Source organism: Cydia fagiglandana, chromosome 3, assembly GCF_963556715.1.
Source record: "Cydia fagiglandana chromosome 3, ilCydFagi1.1, whole genome shotgun sequence".
NCBI lineage: Eukaryota > Metazoa > Arthropoda > Insecta > Lepidoptera > Tortricidae > Cydia > Cydia fagiglandana.
The window spans coordinates 14,193,242-14,215,738 of NC_085934.1; the positions used below are offsets into that span (position 1 = coordinate 14,193,242).

General features: G+C 35.0%; 1 protein-coding gene across 1 annotated transcript; it reads right to left on the minus strand.

The window, feature by feature from the left end:
• Positions 1 to 1,171: 1,171 nt before the first annotated feature.
• LOC134680144 (cytochrome P450 4C1-like) lies at positions 1,172 to 21,497 on the minus strand. Its single transcript, XM_063539201.1, has 9 exons — positions 21,255 to 21,497; positions 20,891 to 21,000; positions 20,323 to 20,413; positions 6,530 to 6,712; positions 5,514 to 5,908; positions 5,273 to 5,341; positions 4,575 to 4,743; positions 4,128 to 4,310; positions 1,172 to 1,347 (listed from the first exon to the last, which is right to left on the minus strand). The coding sequence occupies exons 1-9, from the start codon at positions 21,469 to 21,471 to the stop codon at positions 1,172 to 1,174; spliced, it is 1,593 nt and encodes a 530-aa protein (XP_063395271.1). The 5' UTR covers positions 21,472 to 21,497.
• Positions 21,498 to 22,497: the final 1,000 nt, after the last annotated feature.

The following is a 22,497-nucleotide window of genomic DNA, read 5'->3' on the forward strand; positions in this document are numbered from 1 at the left end:
GCAAATAAAAGCATTTAATTACTTAATTCATTAGGCACTTTATTAATTTACCTACAAACCCCGTATTATTTCATTACAATTCTTAATCAAATGTTTTTTATTTCTAAATGTCATATTGTTATTAACTTATATGTAAGTATTTCTAAAGTCCAGTGTTGTCATGTCCCACTGTTGAACAAAAGCAAATGTCTTTCTTCCGCCACCACTCGTTTGGTACATCTTGCTCCCTCCAGTCGCTACAAAATGCGTTGAGGACGTCCCGCCATAAATTTAAATGCCTATAGTTAGTATTTTTTAGCATTAGAAATAAGATAAACAATCTTGATGTGTCTTTTAATTGAAAAACACATTTTTAAAATAAGTTACTTAAAGCAAATATGTAACAATTATTGAATCGAATACCATCATTTATATTCTTCTGCTTTCATAAGTAATAGACTAATAGTTACTGATTAATAAAAATCGTTTTCCAATAAAAGATATGCAAGATCGCTTACCTTCTTTAGAGTTCTTTCTAATGCTAAAAAAACCGGCCAAGTGCGAGTTGGACTCGCGTTCCAAGGGTTCCGTACATTACTAAATTTATAACAATGTATTTTTTTAAACGCGAGTGAATTGCCTTTAAAAAACCCGTAGGGGTAGGATCAAAAAATAAGTAATTAGTCCGACTCACGCTTGACTGCATATTTCTAATAGGTTTCCCTGTCATCTATAGGTAAAGACCTATTTTATGTATTTTTTTCAAAATTTTAGACCCAGTAGTTTCGGAGATAAAGGGGGGGAATGGTAATTTTTTGCCTATTTTCTTCAATTACTTCTAAACTGTTTATTCTAAAATTATAAAAAATATATATTTGAGATTCTCATGATGAGCTCTTTTATTTGATATGTAACACGATATAGTTTAATAAACTTTATTTTTTATATTTCTCATTTACCCCCAAAAAGTGGCCCCTATGTTTAAAATTCATTTGTTTACGTTACATGTCCGTCTTTGGGTCACAATCTTACATATGTGTACCAAATTTCAACTTAATTGGTCCAGTAGTTCCGGAGAAAATCGGCTGTGACAGACGGACAGACAGACAGACAGACAGACGCACGAGTGATCCTATAAGGGTTCCGTTTTTTTCCTTTTGAGGTACGGAACCCTAAAAATTAACTATAGGTATCACTGTGTCGCGGCAGAGTTCCTTTTCGTAAAGTTGACGTAGACGGGACCCTTGTTCCTCAACACGAGGTCCCCGATGAAGCTCAGGTCCTCCGGTCGGGTGACCGGCTGCAACTCGAACTTCCGCAACACTTCCGCTAGCACTAATTTCATCTCGAGCAGTGCAAACTTTTGACCTGTAAAGTTAAGTCCTTATTCGCATAAATAAATAAATATTACTAAGTATCGGTGCTAAAAGCAAATGTCTCAACACCAAAAGTTAGTAACGTTAGAAAATGGCAGGTAAGAGGTTAACAGTAACGAACTTCAGCGCTAAGAATGGCGTGTATTGTAGGTACCTGATTAGAGTACGTCTAAGCTAACTCTGCACCGATTTCAACGTGACATTTCCACTATGTCACGCCATATTTTTATAGGAATAGTCGTTTCGCAAATCCACAATCTGTCACTGCAACCAGTCTGCAAAATTTGCTACTCTCGACTCTATATTGATATAAAACATACCTACTTTTCACCGATTCTTCGACTAACGAATCCAACGTATGATGAATTAGTGTATGTAAATTACCCATATTTCGTCAACTAGATTAATATTTAACGTTTTTTTCGGTCAGAAGTAGGTATTAATCTACATATGTACCTAGATATGTAGATTGTAATGTTGGTAATGTACATTTCATTACCTACGTGTTTTGTTTTTTCGTAAATATATTCATTATTCATTTGGACGAAGAATACCAGATATAAACTCTGTCAAGCTATTTACGTCAGTAGAAAAGAGCGGCAAATTAAAAAAAATGTAGGCGCGAAGGGTTATCCTCCCATAGAAAATTTGAATTTCGCGCCTTTTCTAATGACAAACTTGCTTGACCAGCTATACCTATTTTTAACCGACTTCCATTTCATAGAAGGAGGAGGTTCTGTATTCGGTTGTGGCTATTTTTTTATTTTTTTTTCTATGTACGTTCACCGATTACTCCGACATCCGTAGTCCGATTTGAGTAATTCTTTTTTTGTTTGAAAGGAGCTACCTTCGAGTTGGTCCCATTTTAATTTGGTTCTGTTCTGATGATGGGATCCATGAGGAATTGAGGGAACTCCTCAATTTTTAAAGGCACATGCATGGTGATTTGGGTGTTTTCTTAAGCAACTCGAGCATTTTCTCCCGAAAACCACCACTTTGATGAAGTAGACCTGATGATGATGATTGTTTTGATGATAATGATGATGATTTATTAAATTGAACATACTACGTTCAGCGATTACTCCGGCACCTGTGATCCGATTTGAGTAATTCTTTTTTTGTTTGGAAGGAGTTGCCTCCAAGGTGTTTCCGTATTATTTTTGGTTCTGGTCTGATGATGGAATCCATGAGGAATTGAGGGAACTCCTCAGTTTTTAAAGGCACGTGTAAAGTGATTTCTATGTTTTCTAAAGTAACTCGAGTATTTGCTTCCGAACACCGCCAATTTGATGTAGTGCAAGTGTAGCCTTATCACGAGTTTGACATTGACATATTCGCTAAGTTAGCGACGCTAACGTCTTCGTAACTTACTTTTTATGCATCTCGCTCGCACTAATATGCCAGTACGAGCGAGATGCAAAGAAAGTAAGTTACACACACGCTAGCGAATAAATCAATGTCAAACTCTTGGTAAGCTGGTAAGGCTACTGATCGGGAGTTAGGGTTAGGAGTTAAGGGGTCGAGTAATGGTGGTCGAAGGGGTGCTGGTTCAGGGCCGAGGGGTACATGGATCAGGGGTTGATACGCTATGAGGTTGAGTGATCGGGGGGGGGGGGGGGAGGAGGGTTTGAGGGATTGGGTCAGTGGCGGTGCGGAGGATGGATTTAGTGTAGTGACAGGAATTATAATTTTCCAGACGGCCCGGCCTCGGGAAAATTCCAGATTACATATTTATTAAAGTAGATACACGAATTTAGTGTTAATCATGATGTTGTTTTTCATTCACGCGTCACGCTATTAACAATGCGTTAAAACTAAAAATGGAAAAATAAAAACTTTTTACAAAAAAAAGAAAACCGACTTCAAAAAGGATGAAATAAAATATTATCCTTTTTAAGTCTATGCGTTACCAACTGATATGTTTGAAGTCGGTGCCAAGCCAAGTAGTAAATAATACCCGTCAAAAATAATCAGCTTTATGACTATAAATCCCATTAGAACTGTACCATTAGAACTATTATAAATGTGTAAGTAATTCTGTCTACCTCTTTGTCGCCTTTTCATGGCTAAACAACTGAACCGCTTTAGGTGAAATTTGGCAAGAACATAAATTCCTTGAATTGTTTTATATTTTGAAATGTAGTCCCCTGAATAAGGGACGGGAAATAACTTCAGTCCTAATCCCACGCTTGCGTGCCGACAAACATGGTACGGACTGTGCCAAGAAGGTTTGATCGTGTGTTCTGAGGTGTGTTCTTAGGTACAGTCGACGTCAAAGATATGTATTATACACTTTTGCACCTTACTCCTTTGTAATAAGACGAAAAGTGTAAACATATTTTTAACGTCGACTGTACCTACAGAAAGTACGTTCATTGTAAGGCAATCCAACGTACATCCTTATCGAATCGCACCAAAATCATGGTATGCTTCAAAAGTTGGCTTGGCACCGACTTCAAACATATCAGTTGGTAACGCATAGACTTAAAAAGGATAATATTTTATTTCATCCTTTTTGAAGTCGGTTTTCTTTTTTTTGTAAAAAGTTTTTATATCAATTTATAAATGAGACGGTATAAAACACTTTTAGTGTAAACCCTGTAAGTAATCGAATCTTCTAAATTTATAGGTAGGATGACTCAGAGAATGCCGTTATTGTACCTATGTTTTGGTTTTTGTGCTATTGTATTGTCATTCATAATTTTATCAAATAAAGAAAATAATGTTCTAATTGGTGGAAACTTAAATAATATCCAGTAGGTATTTATTTACCTATACAGTTCCTAGGTCCTGCGCTAAAGGGTATGTAGGCGTACGGGTGCCTCCGGGCGCAATGTTCGGGCAAGAATCGGTCGGGGTCGAACCGGGATGGGTCCGGGTAGAGGTCCTCGCGATGGTGCAGGTCGTAGATGGAGATGTGGCATGCCACTCCAGCGGGGACATCGTATTTATTGCCTGGAAATGTTATTTTGTAAATTAGAGCGACCGAAAATTCAGACACTAAGTCTATAATGTAGTTAGGTACGTTTCAAAATGGTTTCATTCAAAGTTATAAGTTTAAAGGTTACAAACAAATTGTAAGGGTCCGTCTAAGCTAACTCTGCACAGACTATGACGTGACAAAGTGTGTTATTGCCAGTAGGTAAAAACGTATAATTTTCCTAGAAATTTTACATTTATGGTTGCACTTCCACAATTTTAAGTAATTTATGAACTTACTCAACTTAACATCTTCAGTCAATTTACGGCTAATAAAATGCACGGGAGGATAGATCCGTAGCGATTCCTTGATGCAGCGGTCTAGGTACGGCAAGTTGTTAATATCCTCCATGGTAATAGCGCGGTCGGATTCGCCAAATAAGTCTTTAATTTCTGCTACAATTTTGTTCTGAAAAATAATGTTAATACCGTCTCAAATTTTATGGTTTCAGTAGGTAATACTTTAATTAATAAGGTGTTAATTAATCAACGTTTAGAAATTGATATGTCGGCGGCCGATCGTAAGATCAGGCAGATCGTAATGTTCCTGTGTAATGTTTTGACCTTGTTTTGACGATAGTCACATTAAACCAATATATAGGCAGGATAGGTTCGTTAGGTTGCTTCAGATGCCCGAAGGGCAAACTGCCCAGAAATAGGAGCCCCGCGTAGCGGGTCTCCGTCGACTCAGAGAACGAGTCAAAGATTTTCACGTTTCACGATATGCCTGATCTTACGATCGGCCGCCGACAGATACACTGTTAGACAAAAATAAAGGTGTTTTACTTAATGATTAGAAGATGATTTTTTTTGATGATTATAGAGCTGACAATCTTTGCTCTCGTTTCCCGAGCGTGTGTTAGTAAAAAGTTGTTCATTATGACTTATATTGTCACTTTTATCAGACCGTTTAACACACCGTGTTTAAAAGTAGGTACCTGTATGTCCCTATTATTAGCTAGCGCCACCATGCAAAATGTCAATCCCGAAGCAGTCGTGTCGTGGCCCTGTAAAGGAGTTTAGTTTTAAATCCATGTAAATTGATAAGGAGTTTTAACATCCATCTATCGGCGGTAAAATTCGTAGAGTTAGATAATAAGTCCATAGTTATAATTGTAACCTGTAATATTTTTATGTATGTTATAGGTATTTATATGTACGTAATTTATGTTTTCTTACCTCAAACATGAATGTATCGACTTCTTCTTGTATGCCTGCATTATCAATCAGTCTATCTTTTTCAGCAGATATTAATAAATCTAGCATTGCTACTTTTTTCTTCTTCCTCATAAAAATATCGTCATATTCTTCGGCGTCCTTTATTGTATCTGAATTTATATTATTTTCAAGCATCAACTTTCTTTGGTCTATGACAGTTTTAGTAAAATTTCTAACTATTTTCAAAAGGTTTTTCTGCTCTCTGCCTAACGACGTGAGATTAAAAATAAAGTCTGAAAACAAATATATCCTCGCAAAACGTCTGCTGAAAATATTACCGATTCTGTATATCGTGTCTTTGTAAGATCTGGCGGCATTGGTATCCTGTTCATTTAATTGCGTCCCCATCGCGGTTTCTGTAAAAAAGTTCGGGCGCATTAATATTTGCCGACTTTTTGACAGCTGAATATAAACAAGTTAATAATAAATATGTAAATAAATGCTGGTGGCTTTTTATTAATATGTTTATATGGATTGCATATTATTTATGTATTGACATATTTATTTATAATTTAATTGTGTTTATATTATACAGTATTTTGTAACAGGTTATGCACTATTATATACAGCTTCAGGTTTTCCTTCCCGTAGTAGCAATAAAATTACTAATATAGATCGTAGCTTTTTAATAGAGCCCGGCGGCTAATCCTATTGTCTATTGTTAAGTAAAACCGCACGTGCTACTTACCTGCAAGTAAGGGTCATAATTATTCTATTTGGCACCTGAGCGCGGGCTAGTCCAACGCTCAAAAAACCAGTGTAGGTGAGCTCTCCGATAACGCGCCTTTGTTACGCATCTCGATGACACATTTTAGACTGGTTCTGTAGTGTTTGACTCGCCGGCACTCAGTAACCGAAGTGAACCTCCATACTTTTTATGCAGGTGGTTATGGCACGTGGCACGAGCGGTTTTACTTAACAATAGACAATAGGATTAGCTTGGGCTCTATTAGAAACCTACGAACTATACTACGTACCACAAATGGAACTAAGTGTGAACTCGGATATGATGGGCACGACGTCGACGGGCCGCTCCGAAGCCGCCTCCAGAACAGCCAAGAGTCTCTGCGCGTTCTCCTGCAGAATCACGCTGAACTGCCGTAGTATATTAAAGTGAAAGGTGGGCGTCAGGATTTTACGGCGAGTTTGCCATTTTTCACCTGCAGAGTAAATAATCAAATAGAATAGAAAATATATTTAGCTTAAAAGTCTTAAAACGTTACACATAAAGAAGACCGGCCAAGTGCGAGTCTGACTCGCCGAAATTTACAAAAACTTTTTTATATTTTTGTTACGAATTTATATTTTTCAGATTTTTCCCTGTTATGTACTTGTCAGTAGTTATAAGACAATATTACTTGCCAAATTTTATAGTTCTAGAATCTAGGTCAACGGAAAGTACCCTATGATCCATATCAGCAGCCATAGAATTGACTAGACACCGACGCTCGATATACGTTAGTGTGGGGTGGCCCTTACCGTAATGAATACGATACAACTACACTCAGCATGTGCTTTTTCATGCTAGCTGGTAGATTGGCTTTTTCATGCTAATTTTCAGTTGCTCGTCATATGTACTTAAAACTATTAATTTGGGTTGCCAAAATTTGTAATGTATAATTTTACATTTTACGACAAAACAGGAGCTGAGTTTTAAATATTTTAGGTAAATATACCCGTCTCGCTAACGGAAACGGCTCCTAAAACTAGTATAAGGACAAGGCGAAAAATCCTGCGTACTAATTTCAAAAATCGAGGGTTCGTACTCGACTGTTTCCTCCTTCAAAACTTAACCAATCGTAGCCAAATTTGGAAATCTAAATCATTATGAAATTATCTGTGTCGGACCGTTTTGCTTTTTTGGCTAATTGATAGCAGTTTTGAATACTACGCCTCTCATTGCGGCGTCAATGAGGACATATTGGCCATTTTGGAAGGGCTCTAGCGCCTTAAAAAAAACAAAAATATCACAAAAAAGCAAAACGGTCCGACATAGATATTGACAATATTAATATGTGTTGAAAAAATCACTGCTCTAGCATCAAAACTCACGGAGGAAACAGTCGAGTACGTTTGTATGGAGAAATGACCACTCCTGTTGGCTCTTAACATTATTTACTCGTATCGTAATACCAGTACCTTGAACCTATATAATAGTTTAATCGCGTCTGCCCTGCATGACTTAAGATAAGAAACGTACGTATAGACCAGCGGTGGAACAAAAATGGGTTTTGATAACATTAAAGTTTTTTCTTTTTTGATATGTTATTGTAAGCATGTTAAATAACATTCATGTAAAAAGTTAGAAAATTTTAGGTGGAGCGTTCGGCCATATTGAAAATTTTAATTTTTGCTAAATAACTATGTAAATATAAAATTAAAGTTACAAAAAACTTTAACATATTCAATAACACTTTAATTTATTCACACTATTCGGTTTTTAGAAATCTGGAACAGCTGCTTTCTGGTGAACGTAAAAACAGGAATTATTATGAAAATACAGAATTAGAGTAGCTGATATTGCAAAATTACGATATTATCTATCAACTTAGTATACATGTAAAAAGTTAGAAATGTAGACAATGTGCGTGTCTAGATATTGATTTCTCGTTAAGCAGTATAGCCAATATTGAATTAAAGTTTGTAGAGTTAATATTACACGGTCATAATAAAGATCTTACTTCTCACACAAAAGATTAGAAATATAAAATCACGGCGACACTAAATACTGATACGTAAGTATGCATTCCGAGCTTATATTAAGTTACATTTCAAACGCGCGGCGTTTGCGCGCGCCGCGCTGTGCGCCGTGGCAGGAGGCAGCGATCGACGGTCGCGGGCTAGCGGTTAGCGCGGTGCCCTTAAAAATACGCAAAGCGTTTATAAAATTATTATCAATGGTAAATAGTTATTTTACACAGTACACTAATGGAAACTTACCTTCCCTTATTTATTTCTATATGTACTAGGGATTGCCCGCGGTTTCGTTTACGTAGAATTCGTTATCGTGTTAAGTACAGAAATAATAGATACATTTGAAAATTATTTTAGGTGCATTGTCATACAGATAACTACCCTTGTTAAAGTATTCTTCAAATTCAATACACAGGTGTCATTTCAATATAATTTTGCGTAATTTGGCGCTTTTAGGTTATAAATGACTAGCGACATATATTTTTTAAGAGCGATCATCTCCGATAATATTTACTTTATCATAAAATCAATTTCAAACTGACGTTATTCAATATTTATCATTTTAAAGTCAATATTACCAACCAACTGATCCAATTTACCTACGGTAACAACTCAAAATTTGCATCAAATTAAATGCCACTTTTCTTATCCGTTACGAACAATCAAGAGGGCCTTTACGAGCTGATGTGGTGAAAATTTTATTTAACCTTCGTCCCTTGAAACCTTCACTACGCTCAAGGTTCAACTTTACGAACCACTAACTACGCTCGTGGTTCAATTTTAGAATGTTTGAATTTGTGAATGCCTCGAACAGCCAAACTGTGGAATGAACTGTCCGATACGACCTTCAAACCTTCAAAGACCCCCATCTTAAAGGTCGGCAACGCGCTTGCAACCCTTCTGGTGTTGCGGTGTCCATGGGCGGCGGTAATCGCTAACCACCAGATGATCCGTCTGCTCGTTTGCCTCCTATTTAATAAAAAAAAATGTTTCGCTTGTTTGGGTATCAATATTAGCACGAGCGGTTAATCAACAACTTTTCCCCTTGTAAAACAAATAAATAAGGTAGATGAGGTGCAGGCATATGAGGCCCGGCGGGTAACAAGGCCCAGCATTCAAAAATAGCAGTTGCTCCCTATTATTCCCAATTATTCTGAATTTGTACTTGTTGCTAAGAAGGCCCACTGTCAGTGCAGGTAAAAAGGTCTAGTCCCTGGCCTTATTGAACGTATGAGATGAAATATTAGATTAAAATATTTTAAGATAATTTTCAATATTTTTAATCTCTTATTAATAAGGTCGATTTGAAGAAACTTCTATGAAATTATGACTTATAAATAACACTTGCACTGCGTGGGCTGTCAAAATTGCTGCAGACTTTTCTTGGTCTAACTCTAATAATTTTTCACTTGCTTTATTGACCTAAAGACGTTTTAAAGAATCAAAAAGTCTAATAACATTGAGGCACTTATACTTTTTAAAGGCAGTAACTAATTACAAGTGACTTTTTTTTGTTAATACATAGGTAGGTATTTACGATCATCATCATATATTTAAGAGTATGACTCTTGTCGGTGGAGCAAATTCCATGTTTGGCGGTCCTCCGCCTTCTCTTTGACAGCCCGATACGACACGACTTTGATCTTTTCCTTTATTTGATCCATGTACGCTCTCCTTGGTCTTCCCCTCTTCCTGTTTGCTTCAACTTTCCCTTCTATGATATTTTTGATAAATTCGTCGTGTCGTATCAGGTGCCCAAGCATCCTTCCTCTTCTATTGTCTATAGTTCTTAACAAACTCCTCCTCTCTCCTACTACATAGGCCACACTGAATGTTTTGCACTACTGGCCACTGGTAAACATTTAAATTATGAATTGTATATTTAAAAAAAATACAGGCTTTTGATTATGGAATGTGACAAATGTTGGCGACAAATCGATCGTCTTTTGTTTTTAATGGCTTGTCAAAGTAAGTCAGTGCGTTGAACGTGGCTTTAACGCGAAAATATTTTTAGAGCTATGATTTTGTTATGATTTTAAAAGTTCGCTTACTCCGCAAGAGTGTAGTGCTTGCCTTCAAAATGCTTTTGGGATTGAAGCACCACATCTGAGCATCGTGAGGCGTTGGTATGGTGAATTTAGTAGAGACAGTATTATTCTAGATAATGATTTTCGTGAAGGTCGACCGTCCACGGCGATCATTCAAGGAAACGTGGCTACTGTGAGACGACTCATTGAAGAAAACCCACGAATCACCTATGACGAAATTTGAGGACAATTAGGGATAGGTATGAAACAAATACAAAAGATTTTACAAGAATATTTAAAAGTCGGGAAGCCTTGTTGTCTTTGGATTCCTCACGAATTAACTTCAGTCCAAAAACAGGTACTTTTTGACTGGTGCCGAGAAATGCTGCGTAAGTACAAGCAAGAAAGTTCAAATGCTGTATATAACATCGTTAGAGGAGATGAAATCTGGATTTACTGCTACGATCCGGAAAAAAGGCATTAGTCCAGTCAATGGGTCTTTCGAAGGTGACAGGAGGCCCATAGAAGTTCAACAAGCCAAAAGCGTTGCCAAACATTTTGATCGTCTGTTTTTTTTAAACGCGACTTTTTTGTACCGTACTTTTAAATAATAAAAGAACGTTAAATACTGAGTAGTACACTACCATTTGTGTGCCCGCAGTCATTGAAAAAGACCGCGAGAGACGACCGAGAAGCTGCATCCTCCTGCGTCATAATAATGCGTCCACCGATACCGCAATAAAGGCAAAAACATTTTTTAATTACGAAAACGTGGAAAATGTCTCTTATACGGATTATAATCCAGACATTGCACCCTGTGACTTCTATCTATTTCCCAAAATTAAGGATTTAATTTGGGGTTTGACATTTAAGACCCCGGATAAGGCAGTTACTACGTTTCATCACCACGTCGAAAACATGCAGTCAAGTGATTGGGCCTCATGCTTCCAAAAATGGTCTGAGCGAGTGAATATGTGCATAGAATGTAAAGGGAAACATTTTGAGAAGCAATAAATGTATTATTATGGTTATAAATGATTTTATTCAAAAGTTACGCAAAACTTTCAGTGCGGCCCTCGTATGCGTAAAACCTCTTCGTTAGTTTTCTTTTCTTTTACGATAGAATTGCGAAAAATAGATATTTTGCAACGAGTGACGAATTTTAAAACACGGTCAAAGGGAGTGTTTTAACGTGCTTAAAGATAAGATAAAGATAAAAAATAGTTTATTCAAGTAGGCATATTACAATGCGCTTATGAACGTCAAATAAACCTTTACCGGCTCCAACCGTACACCTCTGCCCCGAGAAGATTTAAATCCCCCCTCAATTGGAGGAGGGTATCCCAATCTGGGACCGGCAACAAACTCGGCGGGACACATCTTTTCAAAACATTATTACATCTTATAATTAACATGCATTACGAGTAATTAAGAAAGATACAATTTAAATTACTATAGAATTCATGCAATTATACTCAGTGAGTACATAACTTTATAGAATTTGATATAAAAAATAAACATATATGTACATGAAATCACAAATACGTAGCTCTTACAGAAAACATATCAAATCTTACAAAAGGAAAAGAAATTAAAATCAATAAAAGAAATGAGAATACATATTATATGAATCTGACTGATTGTTATGAGATGCTTTCATACAATTTGATGTGCTTTCTTACCTGAGCTGAGTCACCTTTAACTCTACACATAATACAATATTTTTAATTGCTACTTGTCGTTGTTACAGTTTCTGGTTTGGACCATGCATGTTTGTCTGTCAAGTAGTCCTCGACTCTGTAATAAGCCTTCAACATCAATGACTTTTTTAAGTAATTCTTAAGAGCTGGAAAGGGTAATCTTAAAGCATCCTCAGGTAACTTGTTATAAAAATGAATGCATTGCCCAACGAATGACTTCTGTACTTTACGAACACGAAACTTTCTGATAGCAAGCTTATTTTTATTTCTAGTATTATAGTTATGGACATCAGAATTCTTAGTGAAGGAGTCTAGATTCTTAACAACATAAATAATACTATCATATATGTATTGGGAAGCTACAGTTAAAATATTAATTTCTTTAAAAAGTTCTCTTAATGATTCACGCACCCTTAAATTATATATAGAACGAATGGCTCTCTTTTGTAAGACAAATATAGTCTGTATGTCAGCTGCTTTGCCCCAAACCAGAATACCATATGACATTACACTATGAAAATAACTATAATAAACAAGGCGAGCTGTCTCAACATTAGTCAATTGTCTAATTCTCCTCACAGCGTAAGCGGCCGAACTTAATTTGTTTGCTAGTGTTCTTATATGAGGACTCCATTGTAGATTTTTGTCCAATGTTAAACCAAGAAACAGTGCTTTATCTACCATATCTAAGCATTCATTATTCAAAAGTATCTTAGTATCGACCGGTTTAACATTCGGCAAAGAAAATCGAATGCATTTAGTTTTCTTAGCATTAAGAAGCAAATTGTTCATAGTAAACCAGTTTAGTACATTAACGAGTGTGCTGTTAATTACACTGTAATCGGTAGATTTACGATCAACCTTAAAAAGTAATGATGTGTCATCAGCAAAAAGAACAATTTCACAAAGATTTTCTACTACACATGGCAAATCATTTATATAAACCAAAAACAGGAATGGACCCAAAATAGAACCTTGTGGCACTCCTAATTGGACTACAGTTTACAACAACTGTTTGTGTTCTGTTGCTAAGGTAAGAAGACATAAAGTTTAGGGCATTTACTGACAGACCATAGTGTTCTAATTTCAAAAAGAGCGTTCCATGATCCACACAATCAAATGCTTTAGAAAGATCACAAAATATGCCAATTGCATCACAAGAATTTTCCCAAATATCATAAATATGTTTAATAAGTACCGAAGCAGCATCGGTCGTGGAACGGCCCTTTGTGAAACCAAACTGATTGCTTGTAAGTAAAGTATGTCTGTTGAAGTGACCAAGTAGATCATTTAACATTAACTTTTCAAAAACTTTACTTAGTACAGGAAGTATTGATATTGGACGGTAATTAGCCATATCACTCGAATCACCCGATTTAAAAAGAGGTATGACTTTGCTATATTTCATAAGATCTGGAAAGACGCCTTGTGAAATTGAAATATTATAAATTACGGCTAAGTAAGGCGCTATTACGTCCAACACATGACTAATGACTCTAACAGATGTTCCCCCATAAGTCTTCCGTTTTCTTTAAATTGAGTGACTTGAATGTTTTAACAATAATTGCTGAATCTACTAGACTAAACTCAAAGTTAATATTACATTTCTTAACATTAGCACAAAGTAAGGAATGAGCTCGAGACGAAGATGAATGTAGACATTTCGTGGTATTAATAGCTATTTTAGAAAAATAATCTTCGAATGCCGAGGCAACATCGTTGTTTGACATGGTCAGTTGTTTATCCGAGACAATGTTGACTTGACAATCGCGTGATTTACATTTACCAGCTTCCCTATTTATAATATTCCATGTTGTCTTCACTTTGTTGTCCGACACTTTCAGTTTAGAACTTGTATAGTTTGCTTTGGCTGTTAAACACACTCTCTTGAAGATTTTTGAGTAGTTCCTCACATAGTCCAGGAAATCTGTATTTTTGTTCAGCTCTCTCTCACCATAAAGTTCATAAAGCCTTTTTCTACTTTTATAAATGCCTGCAGTAGCCCATTCACTAAACTTTGTTCTAGTTTTTGACCCACTAATAGTTTTCATACTGAAATTTTGATTAAAATGATAAAGAATTACGTTAAAAACAACTTCATACAAATTATTACAGTTGTAATGTGAAAATGGTAACATACAGAGACTTTTTTGAATTTCATTTTTGAATAATTCCAAGCGACTACTAGTAATGGGTCTATATGTTATTGTTTGTGGAGTATCATGAATATCGCTTAAGAAAACAGCCCTTTGACCACTATGATCAGAATAAAAACAGTTAAATATTTGCTTATCTATACATTCACAATTACAAAATATATTATCCAGACATGTTGCACTAGTTACACCTACCCGAGTAGGTTCAAGAAACAAGTTAAATAAATTGAATGATTTAAACAAACACAGCATTTTAACAGTATTACTAGAGGACTCGAGCAAGTTAACATTAAAATCTCCACAGACTATAACATGTTTTTGGCCCTTACATACTAATTTCAGCACTTTCAAATGTGCTGAAGTCAGCTGATGGTGGTCTGTAAACACATACAATAATATATTTTTCTAATTCTACACAGGATATTTCGATAATTCTTTCTATGGAATAATTTACAATATCTTTACGCTCTTTAGATTATCGCTCTTATTATAGCACCGGTCGTAATGTAGCACCAGATGTACTGTAAAAATTATGTTAAAAGATAATACTTACTGTTACGAATAAATATTTTTACTGTAAAAAATATCCCACCAAACACATTTTCATGTAAATTTTGTTGCTAAGACGAAACCATAAGACTCGCACTGTCAAAAAGTTGTCAGATCTCTTGTCGAGCCAAGCTTCAAACTCTACAAGCCCTAACTTCACTAACTCTACACCTTAGTCAAAATATGTGGCTTGGCTGTTTCGCTACCGCCACATGGGCATAAGGTGAAAAATTTATTAAATTCATTATTTTAGGGTTCCGTACCTCAAAAGGAAAAATACTGAACCCTTATAGGATCACTCGTGTGTCTGGCTGTCCGTCTGTCACAGCCTATTTGCTCCGCAACTACTGCACCAATAAGTTGAAATTTGGTATACACATGTAAGTCTCTAGCCCAAGGACATACACGTAAAGTAAATAATAGAAATTCAAATAAAGGGGTCACTTTTGAGATGAATGATAAATAGAAGAAAAAAAAACTATATCTTGTTATAATTAATATAAGAGAATTAGAATATGAATTAATATAAGAGAATTTTGTTAGAATTTTAGTATAAGATAGATATGTATATTGTCATGTTATTTTCTAGAACTCCCCATCGGCATACAAACCTCCTCAAGGTTTTGCCCACGATGGGTCTTGTAATAATAATGTACTTTATTTAGCTTATTGTTCAATAAATTAAAAATATATATATATATATATATATATCAAACGAAGGGGCTCATTGTAAGAATCTCAGATATATTTTTTCATAATTTTAAAATAAATAGTTTAGAAGTTATTTAAGAAAATACGCAAAAAATGACCATTCCCCCCTCCCCCCTTATCTCCGAAACTACTGGGTCTAAAATTATGAAAAAAATACACATATTAGCTCTCTTCCTATAGATGACAGGAAAACCTATTAGAAATGTGCAGTCAAGCGTGAGTCGGACTTAAGTACCTAGTTTTCCGATACCTACGGGTTTTTTAAAGACTACTCACTTTTCTCTTAAAAAAATATATTGTTAAAAATTGTGTAATGTACAGACCCTTGGAACGCGAGTGCGACTCGCATTTGGGCGGTTTTTGTATTATACTTACATACAATAGTTCTTGTAGAAACGAAACGGCCAAGCCACACACTTTTGGTGTAGAGCTAGTAAAGTTAGAGGGCTTGTAGAGTTAGAAGCTTGGCAAGAGATCTGATAACTTTTTGACAGTGCGAGCCTTATGGTTTCGTTTGGGCAACATTGTACATCAAAATGTTTTTGATGGGATTTCACTTCTTTTTGTAAGTTGTTTATGACAATCTTCCATCCCCTAATTTAAAGGGTTGGGGGTGATTTACTATTTAAAATCCTGAAATAAGTATCTGGGGGCATCTGTTACACAATGTACTTCTTACTGATTCCCCATATAACCCTTCACCCCGTAAGGGTAAACTTTGGGGTTGAAATCTGCCTTCACCCCGTAAGGGTAAACTTTGAGGTTGAAATCTATTCTATATCCTTCCCCATGACAATACCTATCTACATACCAAATTTCAACTAAATCGGTTCAGCGATTATTGATTTCCCATACAAAATTAAACCCCATCTTCATCCCCTTAGGGATAAATTTTTTTTTAATTTATTTGTTGTTTGTGTACTAAAACTATCTTACATACCAAATTTCAGAGGACTTCAGGAAGTACCCGGTATTGATGATCATCAAGTGAGTGAGTCAGTGACGAAATCGAAGTTTTTAGATATGAATAAAATCTAAAGTATAAGAGCTATGCAATTGATATGCTTAATAAGTCCGAGAACTTTGTTTATCTGGTATAATCCAACCCCAAGTTATGAGGGTTCCAAAAAACGACGAAGCGCTTCGAGAAAAGGTAGATAGTGCCCTTGCGATTTTCTCGTCTTGGCGGGGGCACTGCCATGCCCCCAGATGTTAAAAGATGAGACTACTGTAACTAATAAAGATTTATGTTTAGTTACCTACTATTTTCGCGTAAACTAGACAATTTTTATATCTTTAGTTATTAAGACCCAAAATAATTATTTTCACTTATTATAAATAAATCCTCCTGTTATGAAGTATCAAATATTGTTATTTGTATATGTATAAGTCTTAAGTTAAAAACAATAAAATCTGTTATTACCTACTGTCAAAATGATTATTTTTTGCGGGATTAAGTAATACACTGGTAGTGTTCAATAAGGCCCATAATAGGACTTTTATAAAAGGTATATTTTCCAAGAGTATCGTAATATTTTTATAACTATTTTGGTATAATGAAGAAACTTAAATAAATGAGAATAGTAGATTGTTAACCAAGGGTGGAAAGGCACCCATTCCTGTCGAGGTAGTTTGGCGCTCGAACGCAGTGAGAGCGCCAATAGTCCGAGACAGAAATGGTGCCTTTTACCCGAGTTAAACACTCTACTTTTCATACCGAATGCGAGGAAACCAAACAAAACAAGGCAATTTCGCAAACTCAGTAATGGAAGTACCTAATAGATCTAGGGCCATGATTTATTTTCCTTAGGACTTGCTTGCAATCGGAGACTTTACAGGTGTGATTAATAACCCCTAGCGAAAATCATTTAGATTGCAATATTTACGAAAACACACATTTTTTACAAACTGCAGTAATTTTTAAATGATTTGTTCATTATAGTATGAAAATCAGCGGGATTGCCTCTTACTTTTTAATTTTATACTTTTTCGTTCTAAAAGCCGCAACAGACTACCGGACCGCACCGCGACCTTGGTGCGCCGCACCACGTAATAACATAATAAAAGTATTTTAAATATTAAATAACAATTTAATTAATAATATAAGTAATTTTTTTCTTGTATTTTATTTTATTTTCATGAATATAGTGCGAAATATCTTTAAAAATCAATTTAATATCGTACAAACGTTTAACTGTGGCTGTATAAGATTCTGCCTTTGCCCATTTACGCAAGTGTAAGGTTTAAAAAAATATGTTTGGTGTATTCCTTTTGGTTCCCGCCTTATGAAATCGAGTAAATAGAAATCAACGAAGTAAATCAAGAATAATTTGTTTTTAACAATTCACTCATATCATTTTTTATAAAAAAAGGATCAACGTGGGATTAATAAAATTAAACAATTACCAATTGTTCCAGGCGAGGAACTAAAGACACTATTTTTCCATTTTGTTTCCACCCAGTTGTTCGTGGGACGGGGACGCTGAGGAGTACACCACTTTTCTGCACTAGAGCATAAACGTATCACTTTCTGCGCACCTTTTAGAACAACAACGACCCACTTTCAGAGCATGAGATATGAAAACCTATTTGAGTGAGTTTTTCATACTTCATATCCTGTTTATTAAAAAAAAACCATTTTAATTTAAGGTGGGCTGTATATAGGCATATAACATTCATCCCCTTAGGGATAATTTTTTTTTGAATTTATTTGTTGTTTGTGTACTAAAACTATCTTACATACCAAATTTTAGCTTCTTAGAGGACTTCAGGAAGTACCCGGTATTGATGATCATCAAGTGAGTGAGTCAGTGACGAAATCGAAGTTTTTAGATATGAATAAAATCTAAAGTATAAGAGCTATGCAATTGATATGCTTAATAAGTCCGAGAACTTTGTTTATCTGGTATAATCCAACCCCAAGTTATGAGGGTTCCAAAAAACGACGAAGCGCTTCGAGAAAAGGTAGATAGTGCCCTTGCGCTTTTCTCGTCTTGGCGGGGGCACTGCCGTGCCCCCAGATGTTAAAAGATGAGACTACTGTAACTAATAAAGATTTATGTTTAGTTACCTACTATTTTCGCGTAAACTAGACAATTTTTATATCTTTAGTTATTAAGACCCAAAATAATTATTTTCACTTATTATAAATAAATCCTCCTGTTATGAAGTATCAAATATTGTTATTTGTATATGTATAAGTCTTAAGTTAAAAACAATAAAATCTGTTATTACCTACTGTCAAAATGATTATTTTTTGCGGGATTAAGTAATACACTGGTAGTGTTCAATAAGGCCCATAATAGGACTTTTATAAAAGGTATATTTTCCAAGAGTATCGTAATATTTTTATAACTATTTTGGTATAATGAAGAAACTTAAATAAATGAGAAACCTATTTGAGTGAGTTTTTCATACTTCATATCCTGTTTATTAAAAAAAAACCATTTTAATTTAAGGTGGGCTGTATATAGGCATATACGGCCCACACGGAATATACAATAAGGTAAGTGAGGCCACTTACCTTATTGTATATTCAGGATGTATACCGTGTAATATTGATCAGTTGGTTTATAATATACATATTATGATATTGACGTTGAATAGGACAGGACATGACAATAGGAACCAGAAATAGGTATAGTTGGTCAAACCAATTTGTCAGTAAATAAAAACAAAAAACTATATTCATCCTTTTCTTTTGGGTGCTAGTACTAGTGTAAGTCAAAGATAGTATGATGATTCTCCCTGTCTATGTTTGAAATGAGACAGTCCTTTGACAAACTATGTATAGTAAAAAATAGTTGTGAATATCTTGTACATTTTTATTACAATATTAGTCAAGATAATGAAATATAGCTGGTCAAGCAAATCTTGTCACTAAAAAAAGGCGCGAAATTCAAATTTTCTATGGAACGATATCCCTTCGCACCTACATTTTTCAAATTTGCCGCCTCTTTCTACTGACAAGATCTGATTGACCAGCTGTAGGTATTTTTACTTAATAAGATATTTTAATTTCACGTAATGTCCGCATCTAATTTATATATGTGCACGGTAAACAAACAAATGAATGATAAGAAAAGACAGACAGTGTTACTGAGCGGGAGGTGGGGCGAGGGGCGAGGTATAGGTAGGCTATGATAGGCTCTCGAGCGCCGCGCCGGCGACTGACGGACCAGCGCGGCGTATGTATGAATTTCGCGCCTTTTTAACTAGATTTTACTATTACAATGCAAGCTACACACAGAAATTTCTTACTTTCCATAATATGGCTGCGTATATTATTTTATAGTAATAGACTTATTTTTACAGACTCTAATTCAATATTAGATCTTATAGGACAAAAAACGTATATTAATTCTAAAGCATATATCTTATTCTTCTAGCTTTTTAGCTTGCCTATTAACTTATAAATTTAGATATGTTGTTGTGGATTTATTAAACTTTAATTCAATATCGACAAAATAATAAGCTAATTGTAGTTTGACAAAGAAGCACGTTAAAAAAATTTCTAATAATTTTACATTATAAAGCGTCATACATATTATAAACAATGGAACTTAAACATTGCACTTTAATTCAATATTAAAAAATCATTACTAAAAATATATAAATACCTAATTTATATCTAACGCTCGTTCTAACTTTTCATCATATATAGCATATATGCTTAAAAATATGTCCTATATCAGATAAGTATCACTTTTTCAACTTTAGAATTATCAAAACTTTTAGTGCAAAAATCCGGTCCCACTATTGAGCTAGTAGGGTGTATTCGGGTAATACCGAATGTCGGATACTTAATTCCGAAATTCTGATGAAAATCACCCTTAATTCCATCATAATAAAAGTCTGTTTTCGGAATTATCCGACAGTTTTCGACATTCGGAATTACCCGAGTAAACCTTACTATGAAAATGTATAAATTTACCTTTACTTAGCAGCAACCCTTCCTGTAGCCATTGTTTCAATAAATTATATACAATGCTTTTTTCACTATGTTTCATTGTTGACATAATTATCTGCAAACAAGTTCTAAGTAAAATACTGGAGCATCGGTTCAAATAATACACTAATTACTAAAATACCTAAGTAAGTATACATAATATATACGTAATACGAGTATTAAGTATAGTAATAAATACAAATTTAAGAAATATTTCCCTTTTTAGGGTTTCGTACCAACCCCTTACGCACCGGCTGTCCGTCCGTCCGTTGTGCATTCCGAAACAATTTTATTTTTGTACAGGAACATAAATGTATGAAGGTAAATTTATGTAAATTAACAAAAACATTTTCCAAATTTAACCACCTTCACGGGTGCTTATTATAGTTGAAATTTCTATGAGATTACACTAAAGACACCTTCTTTCAAATAAAACAAAAATTGTTCACATTAAAAATATTTAGCCCTAACAACCCAACATATCTGTGAATACATACCGCAACTTTACATTTAGATAAAGATTTCGATATTTAAATTTTTATTAATTAATTACCTCTATATCTTCTGGATTATAGATGGTCACTGCCCCTAAAGGGTAACACCAAAATCTGTAAAGTCCATGAAATCTCTTTGCAAAGTCTCGCCCTAAGTCCATTAATTTATCTGTAAAGCAAAGAATAATGATTTAAGCAGTGCATAACTTTATTAGTGATCTATAAACTGTGTACAGATGTAGTGCATAATTTATTGTGTATTTTCCTTCGTATTTTCACGGAAACGTGCGAAAGTTTCATGCTATTTCAGTCAGTCTTGATACAAAAAGTACTGGGGTTGACTGAAGTAGCATGAAAAATACGAACGTTTCCGAGAAAATACGAAGGAAAACTATTATGCACTACATCTGTATGTATACACACCTGGTGGAACTATAATTTCAAGCGCGTTTCCAATTATAAATGCATCCTTCGGGCCTGGTATTTTTCTTAGCGCCCTTGCTACACTATTGTAATTAAAAAACACATGAATGGCGCACAGTAAAATCGCAGTCGATAATAAATAAATTAACATTTTAGACGAGTCCTCCAGCCGCGGCTCACAATTAACTAAATCAGAATGTTCATGTGTTGTTATCATGTTGTGATCGTTATTCCGGTGAATAGCGATAGTAATGTGTATGTAGACATTCACCGTCCTTAAAATACATACATACCGAACTGATTATTATATTCTTAGCATTATGAAACTATTGATTCTGATTCTTACCGTGATACCGTGTAAAATCAATTTTGTGTGTGTGTTTTGTGTGTGTGTGTGAATTTTGTGAAGGACCTTAGCTACAGACGTAGTGCATAAGCTTTTACAATCGTATTTTCACGGAAACGCACGAATGTGTTATGCCATTTCAGTCAGTAAATTACTGAGGTTGACTGAAGTAGCATGACAAATACGAAAGTTTCTGAGAAAATACAATGGCAATAGTTATTTCTATTACAATGGGGTAAATTTATTGTTTAATCTCTCGTACTAATATTAATATCCAGGCAAGCGAAAGACACGAGCGTATACAGCGAGTGGTTCGAAAAGTGGAATCTTGAGCGTCGCGAAGGTTTCAAGGTACCTACGTAGGTTAAACAAACTTTGCTCCCGAGTGAAACAGAATTATTTTTCAGCACACTAACGCCAGGAAAATACTAACTGTAAAACATGACGAATCAAATAGGCATAGGCCAATCGAATTAGATCCAAACCAAGCGTTTTGAAGAATTAAATTTTCAGTAAGCTGGAAATCCTTTTTATTATACCCTCATTTGGTCCTAAATTCGTGTAGTCCTATAGATTGTGTTGTGTAATCCCAGGATGTGTGCATAAGTTTTAGGAGCCTAACATGACCTAACATATTTTTTCCTTGAATGCCAAACCATTTTCGATGTAGAAAGAACCCACCATCAAATTGAGACAATTAATTTTTTTCAATTGGCTATTTTATTTTATGTTAGGTATCTATCGAAAGAAAATAAAATTCTAAGGTATAATTACTTGTTTTTAATTTCATTTGATTAATTTATTACACATTTTTAAATAATACAACTGCGTTCAATAATAAGTACATCTAACTCAGTTTTTATCTTAACATTGTATAACGTCGGTTGGCATAAGTAT

Bases quoted from the DNA above. Each gene is read 5' to 3' on its own strand.
- LOC134680144 (XM_063539201.1), bottom strand. From the start codon at position 21,471: ATGATAACAACACATGAACATTCTGATTTAGTTAATTGTGAGCCGCGG. The intron at 5,342-5,513 runs GTAAGAAAACAT...ACTCCTTTACAG, and splicing joins TCGATACATTCATGTTTGAG to GGCCACGACACGACTGCTTC. The intron at 1,348-4,127 runs GTAAATAAATAC...TTAACTTTACAG, and splicing joins AGGACCTAGGAACTGTATAG to GTCAAAAGTTTGCACTGCTC.